The 26218-nt window shown below is 35.7% G+C and overlaps 1 protein-coding gene across 8 annotated transcripts in view; it reads right to left on the bottom strand.

The window, feature by feature from the left end:
- Positions 1 to 26218, bottom strand: part of PSPC1 (paraspeckle component 1) — a 112719-nt gene that overhangs the window by 64163 nt on the left and 22338 nt on the right. For 7 of the 8 annotated variants that reach the window (XR_006786407.1, XR_006786408.1, XR_006786409.1 and 4 more), the window contains exons 5-6: positions 13641 to 13725; positions 3949 to 4054 (exon numbers count right to left, since the gene is read on the bottom strand). Coding sequence is in view for 1 of the 8 variants with exons in the window: in XM_045844845.1 (XP_045700801.1) it covers positions 3949 to 4054; positions 13641 to 13725 (191 nt within the window). In the remaining 7 variants the exon portion in view is untranslated. Of the gene's footprint in view, positions 1 to 706; positions 728 to 3948; positions 4055 to 13640; positions 13726 to 26218 lie in introns of all 8 variants that reach the window. The other variant, XR_006786412.1, reaches the window with a different exon arrangement.

Raw genomic sequence — 26218 nt, 5'->3', positions numbered from 1 at the left:
CTAACATGAATACACAATCATAAGACAATCTTATAAAATCTTACTGTTATCAGAATAACACCCAATAAAATTAATAAATTTTAAAAAACAGAATAACCTCCTGTGATGTGTCCAAAAGCTATAAACTATGGTAAGTAGAAAATTTCAACCTAGTAAATACTACCTACAAAATGGTTCAAATACACTTTACACTCTAGTAAATACAAACCTCAATGTAATGAAGGAACAGCATAAAAATATATATATACATTGCTATGATAGTAAAAAATGCATTATGCTACAAGAATGAAAAATAACATGTTTAATTTATAATTACTAGAGCTACTGTCAAAAAGCTTGGTATTCTTTTAAGAAAAAATAAACTATAAAGTAAAAATGACAACTTCTAAGTGAGGAAGAGATGACATATCCTTGAAACTTTTAAAAAATATATTCATATGTATGTCATAGTATTATAAAGTTCCAGGCTAACAAAGAAAGCATGACCACACATGATGTGTGCTTTCCCTTTTGTCACATTTTTTATAAGTACTATTCAAATACACAAAATATGGAAATCAGTATTTATTTTATACTTCAAAGCCCATACTATTAGTTGTACTGGAATATTTCTAATAGAAATATTAGAAAGAAATAAGAGGTGGCGTATTAAAACAAACCAAGTAAATCTACTTTACTCTCATTATCTGAGGAGCTAAACACTTACCATTTGATTCTTCCCTTTAAACTGAACAGTAGAAAAGAGAAAGCATATGAGAGGGCCTAATTTCAAGGCTTTTAAGACAAAAATAAACATTAAAATTGTTTAATAATCTTTTCCAAACCCAGTTTTCAAAGTAAATATAAAATAACTAAAACTGCCTAAATGTTTTCTGTATTAACATAAAAATATTCAAGTCTTATAAAGAACTTTTCTTAATGTTTCTTTACTAATTCATTAGTATAAATTAACAAGCATCATGAAGCTAGAAACCACATAAAACTGACAAGAAAATGATGAAAAACTTGTAACCATTCATAATTTCTAATCTCAAAGAGATCTAAAAATAGAACAAGAACTATTCCCCCCCCCCGCCAAGATTTAATTTCATTGTTACACACTATTTTAAATATGGTTCTGCTTCAAAAAGTTAAGAACACAGTAACTTTGTAGCCTTATATGAGTATTAATTTATTTTTTTAAAGTCACCAACACTCTAGCCCAGGCTTCAGCAAACTTTTTCTGTAAAGGGCCAAATAATAAGTATTTTAAGTTCTGTGGGTCACAGATATCTCTAATATTTCTTTTTTCCTACCATCCATTAACCCTTTAAAAATATAAATACCATTCTTAGCTCTGTAGCAGGGTGAAACAATAGTCTATTTTTAAAATGCTAACAAATCCAACATGAGTATTTAAATATCAAATTTATTTTAATTGCAAAATTCATTCAGTATTTGCAAACTTTTGCCCACCATTAAAATGCATTTTAAACATACAAGTATTTTTAAATTAAAATAACATGCAGTATTTCAATTTTAAATTGCAATTTTCCAAATCAGTTTTTAATAGAAAAGTAAAAAAATTGAAACTATCTGTCCATTAATTATACTCATATTAAATGCCACTGAGCATAATAAAACACTGGTATATGTTTTGAAAAACTTAAATGACTTCAAAGAACCGTCTGCAAACAAATTTGTGACAAGTCAACTTAATAAAGTTTAACGGTAAGATACATTTTAATCATTTCCTTCTAGACCCCTAAAACACTTATATATATGACATTATTGCAAACAGCTACACATATGCTCCAAGAATGTCAAGTTTATGCCAGAAAAGTGTTAAGAAAGTTAATTCTACCCATTTTACTATAAGCAAAGCATTTTAGTAAAAGACATGTTCACATACATGAAGACTCAGACAGATTGCCTAATCCTTAATAGAACAAAATAAAGTTTCCGTAAAAAACAGAACACATGTAGTTTATATCTTGACTATATTTGAAGAGAAAAATATTAGCAACTAGTTTTCAAAATATGAGCCTGAAATTTTTAATTCTACTTTCTTTTATCAACATCAGAAAATTTCCTCACAATGATAAATCTAACAGATTTATATTCAAATATAACAGCCAAAAAACCTAAAACCATGGTTTCAAATATGTCACTGACCAAGTCCTATGCACTCAAGGAGAAAAAGAGAATTCAAAACGTTAGAAATTACTGAAAAAACTTCAACAATGCTTTAAAAACCTACTCAACTAATTTGGTGATGAACTGAAAATCAATTAAGTCAAATTTTTCATACAACTTATAAATAAAAACATCTCTAATTGAATTAAATGCTGCAATTTTTATTCAATGGATATTTACTTGATAGGAAGATAACAATTTCTTGTTGCTATGCAAGTAAGAACTTATTTTACTGTAAAGAATAGTGTGGGAAATGGAGAAACCAAAGAACTTACATTTATAACCATGGACATGAACTAAGGTGGGGGAATGCTGGTGGAAGGAGGGGGTGCAGGGTGGAGGGGAATAAAGGGGAGAGAAAAATGGGACAACTGTAATAGCATAATCAATAAAATAAATTTTTAAAAAAGAACTTATTTTACTGTATATGCATTCTTTCAAATTAGAAAGTTTATGTTCTAGGGAAAGAGGAACCGGAACTAAAGGACACCAATGACCTGAATACTTCTAGCTTCACAAACTCACTAAATAATTATGGCTTTTAAACATCTACAGAAAAAAAATACTAGTAAATATTTTTCAGAATGAGTTAAACTGGCATTCACCTTAGATAAACAATGACTATGTTGGTTATCATTAAGAACTTGCAAATTTTAAACATTTGAAGAATTCTTATTTGCCCTACCATTTTTGCCTCCCCAAAACAAAAATTCGAGTCAGATCAAGTCTTTGGAACTAACTTCAGTTTACAAGAAATTCAGGAATGGAGAAACTTGACAACCGCAAGAATACAATCAACGAAATTCAAAATGTAAGATATTGTGTGCAATGAGACTTTGTTTCTTTATATTTTAAAAAAAGGAAAAAAATTAAAAAGAACAGGAAAACCTATGGACTAAAAAGACTGGATCAGACAACTTGAAGAAAACAACTGTTTAAAAAAGAAAAAAAGAAAAGAAAAAGCCCCAGTGTATGGCTCAGTGCACTGAGTACCACCTGTGAGCAGAAAGGTCACTGGTTCAACTCCCAGTCAGGATACATGGCTGGATTGCCCACCAGGTCCCCAGTTGTGAGCGTGGGAGAGGCAAGTGATCAATGTTTCTCTCTCTCTTTATCTCCCTCCCCACCTCTCTCTCTAAAAATAAATTCTTTTTAAAATATAAAAATTAAAAAAAGCATTTAAGACCTGAGAAAATTTGGGCTTTCATTGAAATTAAAGAATTGACCATTTTTAAGATATAAAGACATTTTTAAAAATCCTTATCATTTAGAAATCTATATTAAAATACTGATAAATAAAATCATATGAAGTAAGGTATTTCACACAAAGTAGTTTAGAAAAGTAGGCACACTAGAAGACTAAAAAGATCACCCATGTGTTGATAACTATTATGGTTGGGTGATTAACACATAATACTAATCTACTTTTATAATGTCTAAAATCTTCCAAATTAAAGAATTTTTAATCTCAGTAAATGGTGAAAATCAGTCAAATGGAGATGAATTTATAAAGATTTCTAATTTAGTACCATATATTTTTAAAAAATAAAACTAAAGAAAAATTTAACATCCATTTCATAAAACATGAGAATTATCTTCAGAAACTAATTCTAATTTACTACCTGAAAGAGGTTTGAAAAAATTAGTTTAACATAAAAAAAATTCAGAAAGATTAGAAAATACGCTAATATATAAAGTAATATCTAAAGAATTCTAAACATACAATGTTGACCTAACAGAAAATAATTTTAGTTAAACTGGTATTTTACTTACATTTTCCATATAATTTGGCTTAAAGCCTTCTTGCTGTCGCCTCAGTTCCTCTTGTTCTCTGTGTCGAATCATTTCTTCTTCACGACGACGATGCTCTTCTTCATGTCTAAAAGATATTTAAATAAAATTTCAGCATGATAGCTTAGTAAGCCATAATCGGGTGTTTTATTTCAGGTTAAACAAAGCAATTTATGTAAGTCGCATTATGTTAAATCTTTCAATAATGACTGCCTTAGATCTACCTTCCTGTTTTGCTCTAAAACTTCAATAAATCAAATAAATCCAAAAAATAAAGTAGCTTAACTAGGATAAATTCAAAAAAGGAACAACATATAACCAGGGTACTTAAATGCTTAAGAGAAATAAAATTCAGAGTCTAAAACCTCAAAGATGTACTCTGTTGCTATTTAAAGAGAAAAGCCTGGGATCCATCACTGGTATAGCAGAGTACAAAGACACTCAGAATCTATCCCTATGTAAGCCAGTGCAAAAAACCTCAATGCCTACATAAAAATTCTATTATCTGTAGAAGGAGGTCTTAACAAACCCTCTCACCCCCATTTCAACAACCCACTGAAGCAAGGGTCAGTCTATACCCTATTTGTGTAAATTTAGTTTTTATAGAACAAGCATTTACTTACTGCTATGACCACACCTTTGGTCTACAGCAGTGTTGATTAGTTAAGATAGACCATATGACCTGCAAAACCTAAAACAGTATTTACTATCTAACCTTTCCCCAAAAATGTTTGTACACCTCTGTCCTAAAGGTATATTCATGCATTAAGGAAAAAAATAAAACTATATTTGCAGGATTACTATTAAATCAGTAATTAGATATTATAGGATTAAGAAGGAAAATCTACAAAATAATATTGAAGTAACTGATATAATAGTGGCATTAAAATCAAATTCACATATACATGCCCTCCACCCTAAAACAAAAAAGTAATTCAAATAGTAAAGACTATATAATGCTGATACCCTTTAGTAGGTCTCATTTTCCAGGTCACTGTTATATGCACCTTTCTACACTGAGCATTAATATTAAAAATTCAAGAAACTTTGTTGTTCTTTGTTGTACAATACTCCCCCACAATACAAGTCACTGAACTAAAAGACATGGTGGTATCTCCCACAGCCAGCAGAACAAAAAGGCTGTTAGGATTTCATGTCAGGCCACATGCAAGTAACAAGACAATGTTCCTAAGGAATTTCAAGCAAAATCTGAGAAGTAAGAAGTAAGTTACTTACTATTTTGGAAGTAAGTCTAAGTTCCCAACATAAAACTCTACTCAAGTAAACTGGTTAACCCACTTCTTCGACATTAACACATAAATTTTACTGTTAAAAAAATACTTTCAGACAAATACCATATGATTTCACAACAAAATAAATAAAATTGAAACATTCATAAATATAGAGGACAACAGACTGAGCAAAGGGGATTTAGGGGACTGGGTGAAAAAGATGAAGGGATTAAAAAGTACAAATTGGTAGTTTATAAGAGTCACAGAGATACAAACCACAGGGTATATAGTCAATAATACTGTAATAACTATGTATGGTGCCAGGTGGGTAAAATATCAGAGACCACTGTGTGAAGTATATGACTGTCTAATCACTATATTACAACTGAAACTAATATAAAATAGTGTTGAACTTAAACTATCATTGAAAAATAAATTTTTTAAAAAAGAAAATAGTTTCAGCCGTGGTCAGGTATCTCAGCTGGTTAGAGCATTGGCCCCACAGACCAAGGTTGAGGGTCCGATCCCTGGTCAAGGCACATACAAGAATCAACCAATGAATGCACAAATAAGTGGAACAACAAATCGATATTTCTGTATTTTTCTCCTATTTCCTTACCTCTCACACTCTAAAATCAATAAACACAATGTTTTAAAATAGTTTTATATTCATACACTGCTGACAATACACAGAACAGGTAAAAATTCCCTTATTCAAAACACCTTAAGGCCACGTTTTCAAATTGAGTATTTATTGAAAAATGAGCCAATATACTATTATTATATCCCCAGTGAGATCTCAGACAAAACCCAATAGTCAACCACATTAATTATTTCTGCATTAAATGAACATTCACATTCTAGGAACACAGTTGTGGGAAGAAAAGGGGCCACACACTAAATCAGTCAAGCTCAGGGGAGCCCTGCTTATCAGCCTTACAAACTCAGAGACCTAATTTAACCACAAAGGATGATATGAAAAAAATGTATTAAGTAAAAGCAGTTCACAGCAGGTAGTCATGACCTAGGCCAGTATTTTCCCTAACAAAGGCCTTTTACTTTAACTGAGCTGGTCTGTTGTCTTTTTGCATCTACAACAACATACCTGTGGAATGTCAAATCCACACACCACCACCCCCTTCAAAGCACAGGTACTACACCAATGGGAGACCACAAATCCCGTTATTGTTATGTTAACTGTCAACTATCCTATACCCACCTGTGCAACACTGTCTATCATTTTATCTTTTATCCAATCACAGAGGTTTTCCCACTTTGTTGTCTCCAGCCTCCTTATCTATCACCAAAGGATTTTATGAAACCCCATTATATCGTTTCCTTTGATTCTGCTGTAGACCAGTAAGGTGCTAAACTCCCATCTTCTCGGGGGATTTTCTCAGTTGGTTGAGATTTTGTTTTCCAGCAACTGTCATCAGCTTGGCTCAAATAAACCTGCAAAATTCTTACAAGTTGGGACGTTTCTTACACTGGCATAGTAAAGGTTTGACGTGACCACACATAAGGGCAGGTCAGGTCTTTTTATCAAATAGACCCATATCTGATCATACCACATTATGGCACGAGAAGGCTTTTGGTTTTTAAAGCTTTTTGGTCTTCAGAATTGCAACAATGACCTTGCTGAAGGCCAACTTACAATACTCAAGATAATTTTAAATGTCCAAGTCCATTTCCAGTAAACTAAACAGAAATATCTGCACACATATGCAAGGTTGTCTATACACAGATATATACCATGGAAAAGGTTGAAGACACAATTAAGTATACATGGGATACAATTATGGTCTCTTGAAGCAAAGGAACATAATACAACTGTCACAAAGAGGTAATGTGCATATATGTAGACATAAAAAAATGTGGTAATGTGGTATAGCTGTTAGAAAAAAAAAAAAAGGCAAATACCAGAATGGTACTCTTATAGCTGCTTTTAAAAATCATTTGTATGGCCCTGGCTGGTGTAGTTCAGTAGATTCAATGCAGGCTGTGAACCAAACGGTTGCTGGTTCGATTCCCAGGCTGGGCACATGGGTGGGTTGTGGGCTGGGTGCCCAGTGAGGGGCACACAAGAGGCAGCCACACATTGATGGTTTGTTCTCTCCCCCTCTTTCTCCTTCCCTTCCCCTCTGTCTAAAAATAAATAAGTAAAAATATTTTTAAAAAATCATTTGTATGTCTCTGACCCAAGGTGGCTCTGTTATTTGGAGCATCATTCTGAAAACCAAAGGGTCACACGTTTGATTCCCTGTCAGAGCACATGGCTAGGTTGAGGATTTAGTCCCTGGTTGGGGCATGTGGCAGAGGCAACTCATCAAAGTATCTCCCGCACATTGATGTTTCTCTCCCTCTCTTTCTCCCTCCCTTCCCCTGTCTCTAAAATCAAAAAGCATATCCTCTGCTGAGGATAAAAATTTAAAATTAAAAATAAATATAATTTGTATGAGCACAGAAGAGAGCATGAAAAGTTTATGCCACACTGGAAATATCTAGGGAACAGGAACATTACCCTTTTTATTTTTACACACAAATGTAGTATGTGAATTTTGTAACATGTAACATTTTGAAACAAAAACCATATAAAGTATTTTTTTAATCCTCGCCCAAGGGTATGTTTACTGATTTTTAGACAGAGGAAAGGAGAGAGATGAGGGGGAGAAGGGGAGCAGAAAGAGAGAGAAACACTGATTTCCTCTTTTATGCACCCCAACCAAGGATCAAACCCACAATTTGGGTTATGTGCCCTGACCAGGAATCGAACTGCAGTCTTTCGGTGTAGCGCTGATGCTCCAACCAACTGAGCAATCTGACCAGGCCAGATAAAGTATTTTAAATAAAATTTAAAATGTACTTCTCCCACTGCTAAAGCAACTTTTTCCGATAACATAAAAACAGATTTATAAATCAGGAGAAAAAACATAGTAAAAAGGCAAATTCACTTTAAACATTTTCTATTTTTCCTCCCTTTCTTTTCTCCATAAATTCGTTTCTTTTTGACTTTGAACTGTGATTATACAACACTCACAAGTCAATAATCTAAATTCACGGAATGTACACAGGAACATTCCTTTATTGTACATGTTTGCTTTGCATTTTGTCTTTTTCCCCTTTTTCTTTTTTAAGATTTTATTTATTTGTAGAGAAAGGGGAAGGGAGAGAGAGAAGGAGAGAAAGAAAAGTATCAATGTGTGATTGCCTCTCATGTTCCCTGCACTGGGGAACCTGGTCTGCAACCCAGTCATGTGCCCTGAACAGGAATTGAACCAGCGACCCTCTGCTTCACAGTCCATTGCTCAATTCACTGAGCCACACCAGACAAGGCTGATTTGCATTTTTTTCTAATCCACTAATGCTTTAATGGTCATCTATGGCCATAAATGGAACTAATAAGAAATTGTGATAAATATTAACATCCTTCCTGTTATATATAATTGAAACTGATAAAAACCTAAATTTCAAGATTTAACTTGAAGCCAAGTAATTGTTTTCAGGTCTTACATATTTTTGTAGGATTCTGAAAAATGAGCGGCTCTAGGCACTAAGCTGAAATATGACTAGTGAGAACAGTCCTGTTGCTCTTTGTTCCTGTTCAGCGCTAAGCCCCAGACACCTTTCATAGGATATTTATGTCAAATGACATAAATGAGAAAGAATGGTAATTAGGTGGGCAGGTAGGAGGGCAGTGAGAGAAGGAATGAAGGAACACAAGAACAAGCAACAGATGAACAACTAAGTGAACTAACACATATAACTCCTTTGTACTGGCCTTCCTTCTTCACTGCAACAGCCTCTGAGACCTAAGTGACCCATGAAAAACTAAATTAATTTGTAGCACTGAAAGGAAAAGTATACATATATATACCACACAAATCATGTAATTTCTCTCAAAATATATTTTCTTAAACTAGTTTTTTCAATCTCCAACTAATTTAAAACAAAAAGGCACAGTCCCAACTATCTGGCTTATTAACAATTCACCATTCTTATGTGGTAGCAGCCCAGTCAGGTAAATCTCTGCAGTTTTACTACTAGAGTTTTATTGGCTTACAAGTATTATGAAATTCATAATTTCACATGAAATTAAATTCCCAAACACAGCAATTTTCCCCTTCCCTTGACACATGCTACAAAACTACTGATTTGAAGACAAGTTGTTCACATAATTAAATCAAAATTATCACAGTAATTTCAAAAGTAACTCCCCACCACCAGGCACAAGGTAAGCTAGTTAACAAATTTGTCACTGTCCCCTATCTGTTAGAATGTAAAGAAGCATAAAGATTTCCCAACAGCCCTGTCTGGTGTGGCTCAGTGGACTGAGTGTCAGCCTGTGAACCAAAGGGTCGCTGGTTCAATTCCCAGTCAGGGCTTATGCCTGGGTTGCAGGCCAAGTCAGCCCCCAGTGGGCGCTCGAGAGGCAACCACACACTGATGTTTCTCTCCTCTCTTCCTCCCTTCCCTTCTATCTAAAATAAATAAATAAAATCATTACAACAAGTGATGCATAAAAAAAAAGATTTCCCATCAAATTATCACTCAGTGTTTTTACTGTTAGTATATAGTTATCTGAATTTCAAACTGAATCTGACATAACCATGCACATTAAATAAAATTAATGAAAATCTATTCAATAAAAAACCACCATACACATAGAATGCTTACCAAGTCAAGCAACCAGTATTTCACCTTTGACAGTACGTAACCTATTAAAAATTCAAGTAAGTACTCCACACTAGTTCTGTGCACTTTATCTGCTTTTTAATCATCTGATTATTCCAATTTGTATCTGCTTCCCTTCTATACAATGGTAGGTTCCATAGTGGCAGCACTTGTGCTTTGTTCCCCACTGTATCCCCAATAACTAAGGTACTTTTTCTTTTTTCCCCTTACTGCTAACTAATTTTAAACTTACAGAAAAGTTGTAAAAATGGTGTGGAGTTCCTACATATCCCTCATGCAGCATTCTGTAATACTAACACCTTACATATGGCATGGTACAATTATGAAAACCAGGAATTAACACTAATATAATGCTACAGTTAAACTACAGATCTTATTCCAATTTCACCCACTTTCCCCAACTAATATCCTTTTGTACCAAGATCCTATCCAAATTACCACATTGCATTTAATTACTATCTCCTCCAGTCTGTAACAGTTCAGCTGCTCTTAATCTTTCATAAACTTAGCACTTTTAAAGAGAACTATTTTGTATAATGTCCTTCAATTTGGGTTTGTCTTAAGTTTCCTTTTAACGAGCATGAGGCTATAAGCTTTTGACAAGAAAACCACAAAAATGACACTATCCTTCTAAGTGCATCATATTAAGGGGGCCCTGGTGTCAATGTCTTATTACAGGTGACATAAACCTTAACACTTGGAAATGGTGGTGTCTGCTGGGTTTCTCCACGTTAAGTTTACTTTTTTTCCCCTCTGTACCGAGTACAAATTTGAGACTGTGTACATAAACCCTGTTTCTCAAGTTTGGCATAACAACTTGAGCACTCATCAGTAGACCATGTGTGTAACAATCATCACTGCAGTGTTTGTCCACTGGTGATTCTCTCTCTCTAGCATTCCTTCCTCCTTTATTTATTTATCTATTTATTTATCTTTAAGACTTTATTTCTTTTCAGAGAGAGGGGAAAGGAGGGAGAAAGAGAGGGAAACATTGATGTGCAAGAGAAACAATCAGTTGCCTCTCACATACCACATGGGACCCAGCCTAATACCCAGACGTGCCTAGACAGGGAATCAAACTGGCAATCTTTCAGTTCACAGGCCAGAGCTCAACCCACAGAACCACACCAGCCAGGGCCAGCATTTATTAATTGGAATTCTCCTCCATTTATTTATTTATTCATTCATTTACTTACTACTATCATATGGACTCATGGATATTTATAATTTAAAAATCTAACACTATCGGCCCTGGATAGGCAGCTCAGTTGGTTAGACCATTGTCCCAATACATCAAGGCTGAAAATCCAATCTCCATTCAGGGCACATACAACAAGCAACCACTGAATGTATAAATAAGTGAAACAGGCCCTGGCTGGTGTAGCTAAGTGGATTGAGCATGGGCCTGCAAATCAAAGGGTCATTCGTTCAATTCTCAGTCAGGGCATGTGCCTGGGTTGCAGGCCAGGTCTCCAGTGAGGGGCATGCAAGAGGCAATCACACATCGATGTTTCTCTCCCTTTCTCCTTCCCTGTCCCTCTCTCTAAAAATAAATAAATAAAATCTTTTAAAAATAAGTAAATAAATAAACGAATGAATGGATAAATGTAATAGCAAATACATGTCCCTCTCTCTCTAAAATCAAGAAATTAATTTTAAACATTTAAATCTAATAGTATTATTTTTTACTTTGTTGTTGAAATGGTTCCAACTTTGGCCATTAGGGGCTCCTTTATTTTTGGCTCCTGTATCCTTTCAACATGCCCCGCCCCTTTTGAAGTATGTTCTTGCTGCCCGGCAAAAATATTTCAGGCTAATCTTAAACTGTTCAGTTCTAAAAATCAACCACTTCTCCAAAATAATTCTTTGGTGGGGGTCTGTATTATACATTGGATGATGTTTAGCAGCACCCCTGGCCTCCACCCACTAGAAGCCAATAGCAAGTCATAGCTGACATACTCAAGACATCCAAATCAATAAAGTTATTGGTGAAAATGAAAACTGTATCTTTTACTTTACAAAAAAAACTAAACAGACGATTTGGCAAATCCAATACTATGTCTAATGCTAGGTACATACTGGAAATGTCGGGGATAAGGAACACTTTGTAAAGTGTATGATTGTCTAACCACTCTGCCGTACACCTGAAACTAATACAAAGTAGTATTGAATATAAACAGTAATTGAAATATAAAATTAGAAAAAGACAAAATACCACTAAGGTCTGAAAAAACACCCAAAAAACTGTCAAGTATAAATATAACAGGAGAAAACTGGATTCAGATAGGGGTTTTTTTTTGTTACAGAAGGGGAGGTTTCCTTTAATTTGTGTAAATAGAACAGACTTTACCACATTTACATTAAAAAAAAAAAAAGAAAAAAAAACAAGCAACCAGACCCTTAAAAAAGATCCCAGCCCTGGTTGGTTTGGCTCAGTGGATTGAGTGCTGGCCTGCTAATCAAAGGGTCACCGGTTCAATTCCTAGTCCTGGGCACATGCCTGGGCTGCAGGCCAGGCCCCCATTGGTGGGCATGCAAGACACAACCACATTGATGTTTCTCTCCCACTCTTTCTCCCTCCCTTCCCCTCTCTCTAAAAATAAATAAATAAAAAAATATTTTTTAAAAAAGGCCCCTAGCCCGGAGTGGTGTGACTCACTGGGTTGGGTGTCATCAGGCAAACTGAAAGATCAGTTCATTCCTGGTCAGGGCACTTGCCTGGAATGCAGGGACAGGTCCTTAGTTTGGAGCACTGCAAGAGGCAACAAATAGATGTTCCTCTTGCACACTGATGTTTCTCTCTTTTTCCCCTCCCAACTCTCTCTTTAAGAAAGTAAATAAAATCTTTTAAAAAAAAAAAGGTCCCTCATGTAAGGAGTTTATGTGGGGAGCTGTATACAATATTGACTCTGAACTTTAGGGTATACCAGAATTACCTGGATAATTTATTAAAGCTCTACCCCTATACTTTATAGGGAGAAGTTTGAGACTTTCTAACAATTACCCAGGTTAGAACACTGGTGCAGCTTTGTCCAAGTAGGTTAGAGTAAAACCAGAATAGTTCCAAGACAGAAGCATGACTATAAACCAGATACACTGTTGAAAAAAGTAAACTAAAATAAACTGAATACTACCTACCCCCAGACTGTGAAGACACTTCACACTGATCCATGGTTTTGCACTTTCTGCTTTATCTTTTATTTCCTATGAGCACCTTACTTCGTACACAAGCATTTACTACTTTTATAGCACTTTCAACAACAAATTTTAAGTTTGCTTTAATCATAGCTTTGATCATAACATTTCTTAATTATTATATTTGAAACTTGTAAGAGTAACACTTATCTAGTTATAGTTCATAACTAAATATTACAGGTATATGGAAAGCTGTTAATTTGTTTATACATAAAGCCATTCACAGCAATGCTATACACAGGAAAACAAAAAGAGAAACTGAAATAAACAGTGATGCATTCTTATACTAAATTATACACATTAATGCCTAGGCCTCATATGTAAGGTCATAGTGTATGCAACCAAAGTGTCAATAACCAGCTAAAAACATGCTAAGAATAACAAAGAATTATGCTAGTCTGTGGAGTAATTGCCCAAGTACAGTAAAAAATGGACAGTTTTATTTGTATTTTTCCAATCTGTACAATCTGTTCCCAAAGGAAGAATGAAGTTTTATTAGTAACACACAAGAACTATGTGTATTCACATCTATGTTACACATTTTTTTCTTTTTACCTCAGTTGTATTTGCTTTCGTTTTTGCAGCTCTTGGTTCCTGAGTTCTTCCAGGCGTCTCAGTTCTTCTTGACGCCTCATGAGATCTATAAAATATTGATTTCCCATTAATGTTTTAGCTGCACTTGTGTATTTTTATATACATGAACATACAAACTCTCTGTTACTGGCAACATATAATTTATTCATATTCATGTTGTCATATTCATATGTCATATTCATGACATATTCATGTCACCCAGTATCTCCTATTATCACCTTATAACAAAAGATTATAAGCTGTGTAATTAACTAATCAAATTAATATCCTTTCTGGGACTGTTTCTTAATGTGTATGAAGAGAAGAATAAAATTTGTCCTTCTGCTCATAAATTAAAATAGGCAAGGTTTTTTAACATAGAAATTAAAACATACTAAAAACAAAATAAAATGATACATGAATTTTCACTTACATATTTTAATCATATTAGAATTTTTCAGCATCAAGTGCAAAGCCCAAAAAGATGCCTTGGGAGATGTCAGCAGACAGCAGGTCAGAACCAGACCAGACCAGACAAATTGTAGGGAAAGCAGTAAGACACTGCATAAAGCTCAGAGATCATCCCTCCCAACACAATTAGTGTAAGATTCCTCCTACACCAAGTCAATGTCTTAGGGGGAAAAAAGGCAACAAGCAAAGAATTCCTGAAAGAGGAAAAAGGCTAAATACTGAGATGAACAAGATCATTTTAAACAAGACAAGCATTCCCACTGACACCATACTTGCTGTATCAAGAACAGGGGCTCCACAGTAGTAAAAGATAATAAAAAGGACATTTTTTCTGAACATCTGAGAAGTAGTGCATTAACTTTCCAAGTGCTAAAAATCTTTGTAATATCTTACCAAATTATGTCTGCATACATGCATATTTAAAAATACGAAAACATTAAAATACTCTGAAAAGCACAATTATTGGTTACTTTTATTTTTCCTTGTCTCTTCAGGTTATCTGATTTTCTAAAATGAACACAAATTACCTAAGTGTTTTTTTAATAAATCACTACATTCAAAACTTACATAATACTAATAGTTTGTTTCAGTTAACTTTCTATGTGACAATAACCCTACCATCACAACCATAATATGGCTGGCAACAAAGCCCTAACAAGGTGAATATTATCCTCCAATTTTATACATTGGAACGAGACTGAATTGTGTATTATGCCAAAGAAAACAAAATATCAGATACTCCTTCAAACTGGGGTACTTTCTAGTACCCCAAACCTAGATAATCAGATGCAACTGGGAAACTTAAAAAATAAAAATTAAAAAACAGATTTAGAGACTATGCTAAGGAAAGTCAGTTTTGGTACATGGGGTAGGGACCAGGTGATTATACTGTCAGTTGAGATAACACTTAGCTATATTAAAGGACACCAAATATGACAATGATTTCAAACATTTACACCATTAGTTGTCAGCTATAACTAACTGCTTATTAGAATTACTTAAATACCTTTTAACCACACATCAGTTAAATCAAAATATCTTGAGATGTGGACCAGACATTAGTATTTTTATTTGAAACCCCCTAGATGACTCCATTGTGCAACCAACATTGAGAGCCACGCAACTATCATACAATTAATTTAGTGGGAGAAACCAAGAAGAGACCAAAAATGTAATGTACTTATATTCCTAAAAGGAAATTCTTCATTAAGCCAAAGAATGAAAAATGTCCCACTATCGCCTATAACAATTTCAACATAGTTTTGGAGGTTGCTGTAGGTTAGCTGTTCTTAAAATTAGAGACTATCTACAATATATAATTATGAAAGTAAAAATAGGGAATACATTTTCATCCATGAAAAGGAGTAAGAAAAGAAACGTTTCTTTTCAGACAACTGGAACTTCTCCTTTTAAGCTGTGCCAGTTGAGAAAACTGCTTTAACTTCTCGGATCACATCTCCTTACCTGAAATATTGGTATAATAGTTAGCTCAAAGCCCTGGCCAGGTATCATGCTGATACTCCTGATGCCAAGGTTGCAGGTTCGATCTCCAGTCAGGGCACATACAAGAATCAACCAATGAATGGATAAATAAGTACAACAACAAATCTGTTTTTATTTCTCTTTCTCTCTCTCAAAATCATTCAATAACTTTTTTAAAATTCCTTTTTTAAAATATTTATATTTATTTTTTGGAGAGGGAAGGGAGGGGGGGGAGGGGGGGAGGAGGAGGAGGAGGAGGAGGAGGAAGAGAGAGAGAGAGAGAGAGAGAGAGAGAGAGAGAGAGAGAGTGTGGCCTGCAACCCAGGCATGTTCCCTGACTGGGAATTGAACCTACAACACTTTGGTTCGCAGCCCACACTCAATCCACTGAGCTATGCCAGCCAGGGCTAAAAATTCTTTTTAATTAGCTGAAACTACTGGACAATATAATTATCAGCCTGAAACTAACATTTTATATTTAATAAATTATTTCTTTTATTTTGTTAATATCCCAAGTTCCTGAAATTTCACTAAGATGTATACACTACCAAAAAATATCCTTCTGGGAAAAAAATTACTAAAAAAAATTTATAACTAGATATGCTTTTATCCTTTGATCTGTTAAATAACAAACTAATTGGAATATTGCTTAAAAATATAATACAAAGGAATCCATAGACAAGAAGACACTAGCTGTAGTATACTACTGATTACCAGACCAAATTAACATTTTTATATCTTTTAAGATTTTATTTAATTTTGATAAAGGAGAGGTGGGGAGAAAGAGAGGGAGAAAAACATTAATGTGAGAGACATAATCTGTTGCCTCTCACACACCCCTCCAACCAGGGACCTGGCCTGCAACCCAGGCATGTGCCTTGACAAGAAATCGCACTGGTGACCTTTCTGTCTGCATAACAATACCCAACCCACTGAGGCACACCATCAGGGCTAGACCAAATAAGCATTTTTAAATGCTTACCCTAACAAATTTAATGATAAAAGAACATAAAATTGTATTAACACTATAATTTCAATGTATCATAAATATAGGTAAACAGCAAAAGTGAACAGAGAAAACTATAGATAAATTTAAAGGTTGATTTACTAGACTATAGGAAACTGTTTCCCTTACTGAGAAGCCTTCAAGTAATGAAAATTGAATGTATGTTCTCTGACCTAACAAGTTCACTTTCTAAAAATATAAGAATTGAAACTACATATTGAAAAGATATATCTACTTCCAGAAAAGGCTGAAATATTATGGTGTACAATAAAATATATCTTGAACACAAGAAAGGAAAAATGGAAAAATGTAATAAAGCAAATATGGTAAAATATTAAACAGAATCTAAATTTAAGAACGAATATAAAGAGAACACCTTGATATTGGTTTAAGTTATTTTGTTTATAACTTATCATAAGGAGACATCTGGCCAAGATGGAGACAGAGGAACACACTGTGCCTCCACAAACCAAGGACAACAATAAAATTTAAAAACAAAAAACAATCAGAACTGTCAGAAAATCAAACTGTATGGAATATTGACAACCAAGGAGGTAAAGATACATTCATCCAGACCTGTAGGAGGGGCAGAGATAGGCAGCCAGGGTAGAAAGGACTCACAGCAAGGTGGTGGCTGTCAGACCAGGTGGTCCTACATTTGCATGTGGATAAGGGGGGGGGGGGGGGACAGACGGACGGACGGACAACTGGGGGGGTGGGAGAGACCATGCAAACCAGGGTTCCAGTGCGGGGAAACAGAGCCTCAAAACCTCTGACTGTAAAACCTGTCAGCGTTAAGGTGACAGGAGAAAACTCCCAGCCTCATAGGAGAGTCCGTTGGATAGACCAAGAGCTACAAGAACATAGACAAAACCACCCTCCTGGAAATCAGCACAAGAGGGCCCAATTTGCTTGTGGGTAGCAGAATAAATGAATGGATGCCAGCCAGAGAATCCAGTGCCACTGTTCCCTTTCAGAACCCTCCCCCACATATAGCACCACAACTAAATGAATACCTAAGGCTCAGCCCCTTTCAATGTAACTGGCACACGAAGACAAAAATTATGGCCCAAATGAAAGAACATATCAAAACTCCAGAAAAAGAACTAAATGATGAAGAAATAGCCAACCTACCAGATGAAGAGTTCAAAACACTGGTAATCAGGATGTTCACAGAAATGGTTGTGTATGGTCCCAATATAGAGGAAAAAGTGAAGGCTATGAAAAGTGAAATAAATAAAACAAAATATACAGGTAACTAACAGTGACGGGAAAGAAAGGGGGACCCAGATCAACAATTCGGAACAAAAGGAAGAAATAAACATCCAACCAGAAGAGAATGAAGAAACAAGAATTCAAAATAAAAAAAAAAAAAAAGAGAGAGGAGAAGCTTAGGAACCTTCAGGACAACTTTACACATCCCAACATCCAAATCATAGGGGTGCCAGAAGGAGAAGAACAAGGGCAAGAAATTGAAAACTTATTTGAAACAATAATGAAGGAGAACTTCCCTCATCTGGTAAAGGAAATAGATTTCTAAAAAGTCCAGGAAGCTCAGAGAGTCCCCAAGAGGTTGGACCCAGGGACCCAGGGAAGCACACACCAAGGAACATCATCATTACATTACCCAAGATTGAAGATAAGTAGAGAATCTGAAAAGCTGAAAGAGTAAACGAGAGAGTTGCCTACCAAGGAGTGCCTATGAGACTATCAGCCGATTTCTCAAAAGACACCTTGCAGGCAAGAAGGAGCTGTAAAGTATTTGAAGTCATGAAAGGCTTCATGACTTTACCCAAGATTACTCTATCCACCAAAGCTATCATTTAAAATTGAAGGACAGTTAAAGTGCTTCCCAGATATGGTCAAGTTAAAGGAGGTCATCATCACCAATCCCTTATTATATGAAATGTTAAAGGGACTTATCTAAGAAAAAGAAAATTAAAAACAGGAAAAGTAAAATGGCAACAAACCCACTAAAACACAAAAACAAAAACAAACTAAGCAAACAACTACAACAGGAACAGAATCACAGAAATGGAGACCACATGGAAGGCTATCAGTGGGAAGGAGAGAATGGGGGAAATGTACAGAGAATAAGAAACAAATGGTAGGTACAAAATAGACAAGAGAGGTTAAGAATAGTACAGGAAATGCAGAAGCCAAAAAACTTATGTATGATCTATGGATATGAACTGGTGGGAGGGGGATGCTGCTGGGGGGTTGCGGAGTAGAGAGGAATAAGCAGGGGAAATGGGACAATTGTAATAATGTAATTAATAAAATATATTTTGAAAATTTTGAAAAAAAACTCACAACAAAATCTTGCAGGGCAACATCCTGAATAAGTTATTAGCCTTTAAAGAGAAAATTTTTATATGGAAGCCTGAAAAAAGGATCAAGTCACTTGCAAGAAGGGAAAAAATCCAGGTTTATTTCAGACCTCCCCACAAAAGCATTCAATGCAAGGAGACCATGAAAAAGGCTGTCAAGTACTTAAGAAATAAGGGGGGCAAAATTCCATGAATTTTAACCATTCAAGTGTCAGTTTAAAATACAAGGATCACACAGTACTTCACAACATGCAAGAACTCCAGTAACGTTTCCATAAACTCTTCTTAAAGAAATTACGATAAACATCAATCAAGTGATGAACAAAAAAGTCATAACTCAGTAAAACACTTGAGGATTAAGGTTAAAGAACATGTTGAAATGAAAACATAATATTGAAAAGATAGCCCTGGCTGGTTTGTAGTGGACTGAGTGTCAGGCTGTGACCCAGAGAGTTGTTAGTTTGATTTCCAGTTAGGGCATGTGTCTGAGTTGCAGGCCAGGTCCCCAGTGGGAGGAGTGCGAGAGACAACCACACATTGATGTTTCTCTCCCTCTCTTGCTCCCTTCCTTCCCCCCTCTCTAAATATTAATAAATAAAATCTTTAAAAAATATATTGAATATTCTACATTCATTGCAGCATTATTCATACTAGACAGCATGTGGAAAAACCTAAGTGTCCATCAACAGATGACTGGATCAAGAGGGAATGTAGTAGTAAAGATAAATAGTGATGGAAGGAGACTTGTCTTGAGGTGGTACACACAATACAATATACAGATGAGGTGAAAGAGAACTGTATCCCTGAAACCTTATTTTATTAACCAATGTCACCCTAATAAAGTCAATAAAATGTATGTGCATGTAAAAAACATGTGGTATACATGACACACAAAGTGGTAATATACAAACACATGTTCACATATATACACAACATATTTATAAAAACATACATACATATACACAATGGAATATTATTCAGCCATGAGAAACACAGGTATCTTAGCAAATTTTTGTAAATTCTGATATCCTGCCATTTAAAACAACATGCATGAACTCTGAGGGCATTATGCTCAGTGAAATAAGCCAAAGAAAAACAAATACTGCATGGTATAACTTACACCTGGAATCAAAAAAAAAAGTCAAACCCATACAAATAGTAGAGTAGAGGACTCCCGGCAAGATGGACACATAGGTGGATGCACCTTACCTCCACGCACAACCAAGATTGGAACAACAACAATTTAGAGGCAGAGTAACACCCAGAACTGACAGAAAATTTATGTGAATGGAAGTTCGACAGCCAAGAAGTAAAAATAGACCCGTTCATCTAGACTGGTAGGAGGAGCGGAGACGAGCAGCTGGGCACGGGGCACGGGGCACGGCACGGAGAACAGGGAGAATTGGGCTCATAAGGCATCTGGGGCACGCAAGACTGCAGCGGATGGACCCTGAGTACGCAAGCAGCAGCTGGCTGACCCAGTGAGGTGGCAATTGTGGACCAGGGCAGAGCACGCAAACCAGGATTCCAGGGAAGGGACTGAGGTCCCACAGAGAACGGAGCTACCGCCATTGTTCCCCCCCGCCCCCACCCCCACATACAACGTCACAATCTAGAGACTGGGGTGCCCAGCCCTGGTGAACACCTAAGGCTCCGCCCCTCACTGTAACAGGAGCTACCAGACAAAAAAAAAGAGAGAGAGAGAGAGAGATGGCTCAAATACAAGAACAAATCAGTGCCCCAGAACTCATCCTTTTGAACAACCAAGAGATAGCTAACCTATCAGATGCACAGTTCAAAACACTGGTGACTGGGAAGCTCACAGAACTGCTTGATTTTGGTCACAAATTAGATGAAAAAATGAAGGTTACCATAAAAGAAATGAAGGGAAATGCATAGGGAACCAATAGTGATGGGAAGGAAACTAGGACTCAAAACAATAGAGTGGACCAGAAGGAAGAAACAACCAAACAGGAAAGAATGGAGAAATAAGAATTCAAAAAAACAAAGAGAAGCTTAGGAACCTCCAGGACCCCTTTAAATGGTCCCACATCCGAATTATAGGGGTACTAGAAGGGGAAGAGGTAGAACAACAGATTGAAAACATATTTGAACAAATAATAAAGAACTCCCCCATTCTGGCAAAGGAAACAGACTTCCAGGAAGTCCAGGAAGCTCAGAGAGTCCCAAAGAAGTTGGACCCAAGAAGAAACACACCAAGGCACATCATCATTACATTAGCCAAGGTAAAAATGAAGGAGAGAATCCTAGAAGCAGCAAGAGATAAGGGGACAGTAACCTACAAAGGAGTTCCCATCAGACTGTCAGCTGATTTCTCAAAAGAGACCTTGCAGGCAAGCAGGGGCTGGAAAGAAGTATTCCAAGTCATGAAAGACAAGGACCTATATCCCAGATTGCTCTATCCAGCAAAGCTATCATTTAGAATGGAAGGGCAGATAAAGTGCTTCTCAGATAAGGTCAAGTTAAAGGAGTTCATCATCACCAAGCCCTTATTTTATGAAATGTTAAAGGGACTTATTAAGAAAAGAAGATTAAAAAAAAAACATGTATAGTAAAAGGACAGCAAACTCACAATTATTAACAACCACACCTAAAGCAAAACCAAAAGAAACTAAGCAAACAACTAGAACAGGAACAGAACCACAGAAATGGAGATCACATGGAGAATTAGCAACAGGGGAGTGGGAGGAGGAGAAGGGGGGAAAAGGTGCGCAGAATAAGTAGCATAGATTGTAGGTAGAAAATAGACAGGGGGAGGGTAAGAATAATATGAGAAATGTAGAAGCTAAAGAATTTATAAGTATGTCACATAGACATGAACTAAAGGGGGGAATGTGGGTGGGAGAGGGTGTACAGGGTGGAGAGGAGTGAAGGGGGAAACGGGACAACTGTAATAGCATAATCAATAAAATATATATTTAAAAAAAGAGTATGGAACCAATGTATAACATGGTGACAACTATAGTTGATAACACTGTATGATGTAACTGAAAGCTACTTAAGGAGATTAAAACTTAAATGTTCTCACTAAAAAATAAGTAAAACTAGCTTCATACTTTAAAAAATTAATTGGTGCCATAAATCCAGACAAATTGGAAGAATTAATAAATGTTGAAGGGGTCAAGAGAAAGGAGCTGAATATGCCTATTTCCTTGTTCTTTTTTCTTTGGTAACCAAGAATCAAAAGATATCATTTAGAGGAAATATATTTCTATTACTTGATTTATCAGTACAAAGGCATTTATAAAGAAGAATATTATCAAAAAAAATTCAGTGATGCAAGAGTGGAGAATAACAGCAAAACAAATGTCAGAGTTAACATTATCCACCGAGAGTTTTGTAATTATACAACAAAGGGAACACAAAAATAGGAAAATTCAGGAACTGCCTACTAATGATCAAACACAGACACAGAAAGAAAAGATAATTTGTAATGAGTAAAAGGGATTTGGATCTGGAAAAAACTAAATAGAGTATAAATGAAGCAATCATCAAAAGTGCTGGTGTGTCCAACAAGAATCAACATTTACAAAAATTTGCTAAGACATATACATAAATATTCATTGCAGCACTGCTTTTCTTTAACAAACTGGAAACAGAATTAGATATCAATCAGGGGAAGATGAGTCAAATTAATTAGATATTTAACAGAATATAGTGCAGCTATTTAAAAACTGAGTCAGATTTATACAGGGTCTAGCAGAAGTAATGCCTGCTTGAGTGTCGTTGGTAGAGTAATAAATATGTGTGCAATAATTTATAGTTTTGATTTGAACATTTCACCTAAAATGTCATATGGTATGCTTGAGTGTGATATTGTTAGGTTACAGAATTATATACGATTTTGTGATAAAAGATTTTGTAATAAAACAAAGGGGCACTATTTATATGTGGGCCCTGTATCTATGCACCTATGTAGAAATGAAAATAAGAAAGATGCAGAAAAAGATCAAAAGGGTTGGGTTTTTTTTCATTATAAATACACACATCTAGCAAGATATGCAAAAAAATTTTTCCACTGTAAGATACAAAAGCCCTGACTGGTCTAGCTGAGTTGGTTGGGCATTGTCCCACAAAGCAAAAGGTTACCAGTTCTATTTTAGTCAGGACACATGCCTATGTTGCTGGTTTGGTACCTGGAAGGGGCGCCTAGCTAAGAGAGGCAACAGATCAATGTTTCTCTCTCATACAGATGTCTCTCTCCCTCTCTTCCTCTCTCCATTCCCGTCTCTAAAAATAAATAAATAAAATCTTTAAAAATATATATACAAGAGAGGCCCTGGCTGGGTGGCCCAGTTGACAGGAGCATCAGCCCATACACCAAAAGGTTGCAGGTCTGATTCCTGGTCAGGACACATACATAGGTTGTGGGTTCAAACACTCGTGAGGTCACATGCTAGAGGCAACCAATCAATGTTTCTCTCTCACATCAATGTTCTCCCTCCCTCCCTTCCTCTCTCTTTCTCTCCCAACCCCTTGCTTCTTCTCTCTCTAAAGTCAATAAACATATCATCTGGTAAGAATTAAAGAAACACACAAAAAAAGATATAAAAAAGAGGCCCTGGTCAGGTAGCTCACTTGGTCAGAGAGTAGTCCAGATACTCCAAGGCAGAGGATTCCATCCTCAGTCAGGGAACACACAAGAATCAACCAATGAATGCATAAATAAGTGAACAACAAATCCATGTTTCTCTCCCCCACTTCCTTTACCCCCGTCTCTTAAAAAAAAAAAAAAAAAAAGAGAGAGAGCGAGAGAAAAAAAGGAAAACAAATTTAAATAAAGAAATAGTGACCCCCACAGAAAATAGAAGGGGAGGAAGAAGGGACTTTTTTCATATTGTTTGATGAGTTTTCTCCTTCTGTGTTTCTGTAGACCCATGAAACTAAAATTACCTAAAGTCCTTCACTCATCTGAATACATCCTTAGAACTGTTAAATGAAATATATAATTTTAAGATCAAAAAAGGAAAAACTGTAAATTTTTACACTAACAACGAAAAGAATTTATCACCTGCAACCTTTGCTGAAATACAAGATGTACTTCATCAGAAGAAAACTCAGAAGCACAGAGCAGGATGCCTTAAGCAATGGCTTTCCTAATATTATAAACCAAAATATTATGATCAAGGGTTATAAATAAACACCAGAAAAAGCAATAAAATAAAAGCTCATGGGAAATAACTGCAAATTACTATCCTTCAGAAGTCAAAATACTCTTAGGGGTAAGGCAAAGTTTTCTAAGAGCTCACAACTTTTTGAGGCAAAAAGAAATACTGCTCTTTGTCATCAGTAAATCCCCAGTGCCTCAAACAGCATCTCCTACAAATAACATTAAGTACATGTTGAAGTAGTAACTTACACTATTGTCAGCAGCAGCAACAAAGTATTTTTAATGCTTTCAACTTGTTATTTCCTAGCCATGTAATGACTGTAGATAGTGGGAAAGTAACACGGTAAAAGGTCTAGGAGGCAATGAGCAGAGAACAATCCTTATCACACCGAACTGCCAGACAATCATAGGGCTTAGGAAACTAAAGTTTTTTAAAATTCCCAGTTCATTTTGGGAAAGAATGTAACAAAATTTTAAAACCACAAAACAACCAGACTAAATGAACCTGACCCTCTACCAGCTCTAACCAGCCAAGGATTCTTGATCTTACCTTAGGTAACAATTTTCAAATTTTCTGCAAGAGACTTTGTTTATCTTTAAACATAATACATGATACGAGTAAGTTGAGTTTTACTAGAAAACTTACTGAACTGCTAAGTTTAGAGTCCAAACTAAAAGAAATATCTGACTAGTTTCTACTGTTTGTTGAGCAAAATTTTGTCTTAACTTACACAGCATCAGCGTATTCAGCAATGTGACCATAACTGTTTAATAAACATTTACTGAACAAAGAAAGGGCAAAGCTCCATATTTTTATTCTAAAAGAAATGAGAATCTACCAAAAGGATTCAGAGATTAAGTGGTGATCAAATTTCCACCTTTCAAAGAAATATTGGCTCCCGTATTGAAAAAATAGTTTAGAGGAGGATGGCAAAAAATCCAGCAACAAAACTGCTGCAGAAATCCAGGCAGGCATCTGTGGAGGCAGCCAACTGACAGTATATAAACATTTACTGAAATGCTAACTTAAAAAAGGAAAAACAGCCCTGGCCAGCATGGCTCAGTTTGTTGGAGCACTGTCCTATAAATCAAAAGGTCGCAGGTCTGACCCCCCAGTCAGGGCATGTGCCTGGACTGTGGGTTTGCTCCCCAGCTGGACCACAGGCAAGAGGCAACCAATCGATGTTTTTCTCTCACATCAATGTTTGTCTCCCTCTCTCCCACGCCCACTTCCCTCTAAAATCAGTAAGCATGCCCTAGGGTGAGGATTAAAAAACAAAAACAAAAAATTTAAGAGCAAAATAGCTCAAATAAACTAGGTGCTTATTTTAAGAAATACAAACTGTTACAGATAGTAAAAAAGATGAGTGACAGGAAGAACCAGAAAAGATAACTTGGAGAATTAAAGAACAAAAACAGGGAGGGGAGAAATAATAAAAACAGGCATAAAAAGAAACCTAGAAAGAGGAAAAGTAGACAAGTAAGCTTTTGGTATATATTTAAACAGTTTATCATGCTCTGACTGGTGTGGCTCAGTGGATTGGGCATTGTTCTTCTAAATGAAAGTTGCCAGTTTGATTCTCAGTCAGGGCACACACCTGGGTTGTGAGTGCCCGCTTGGAGGAGTGCAAGAGGCAACTGGTTGATGTTTCTTGCACCTCAATGTTTTTCACCCTCTCTTTCTTCCTCCCTTCCCCCTCTCTAAAAATAAGCAAATAAAATCTTTTTTAAAATGAAAACTAAAAAAAAAAAAACAAAAACCAGCTTCTCTGTTGTTAGGTATTTAACTAGTAATAATGACAGTAAACTATTCTATTATTAGCTCTTAGAAAATATTAGCTCAGTCTCAAGTGTTTAAAATGTTAGAATCTAGTGTTCCTGATTCCACATATCTACCAGCACACATGAATCTTTTCTTTATCTCTGCCAAAGAATATCCATTTGTAATCTTTTGGCATGTGGTAGTAATCTTAACTAGACAGCATTTGTCTTCATTCTTTCTACCAAAAAATATCTTGATTTGTGACTTTAAGCCATTATCTACGTACCAAGAATTACCGCCTATGCTTTCTTTTCTATCTTTCTTTCTCTTTTTTTGCCATCAAAATCATATATTAGCTACTGGCAAAATTCAACCTTA

The sequence above is a fragment of the Phyllostomus hastatus genome, unplaced genomic scaffold, assembly GCF_019186645.2.
Source record: "Phyllostomus hastatus isolate PE091 unplaced genomic scaffold, TTU_PhHast_1.1 phas_contig_41, whole genome shotgun sequence".
In the NCBI taxonomy this organism is placed as follows: domain Eukaryota; kingdom Metazoa; phylum Chordata; class Mammalia; order Chiroptera; family Phyllostomidae; genus Phyllostomus; species Phyllostomus hastatus.
Note: the sequence above shows the minus strand (reverse complement) of the source record. Positions and strands in the feature narration are given on the sequence as shown.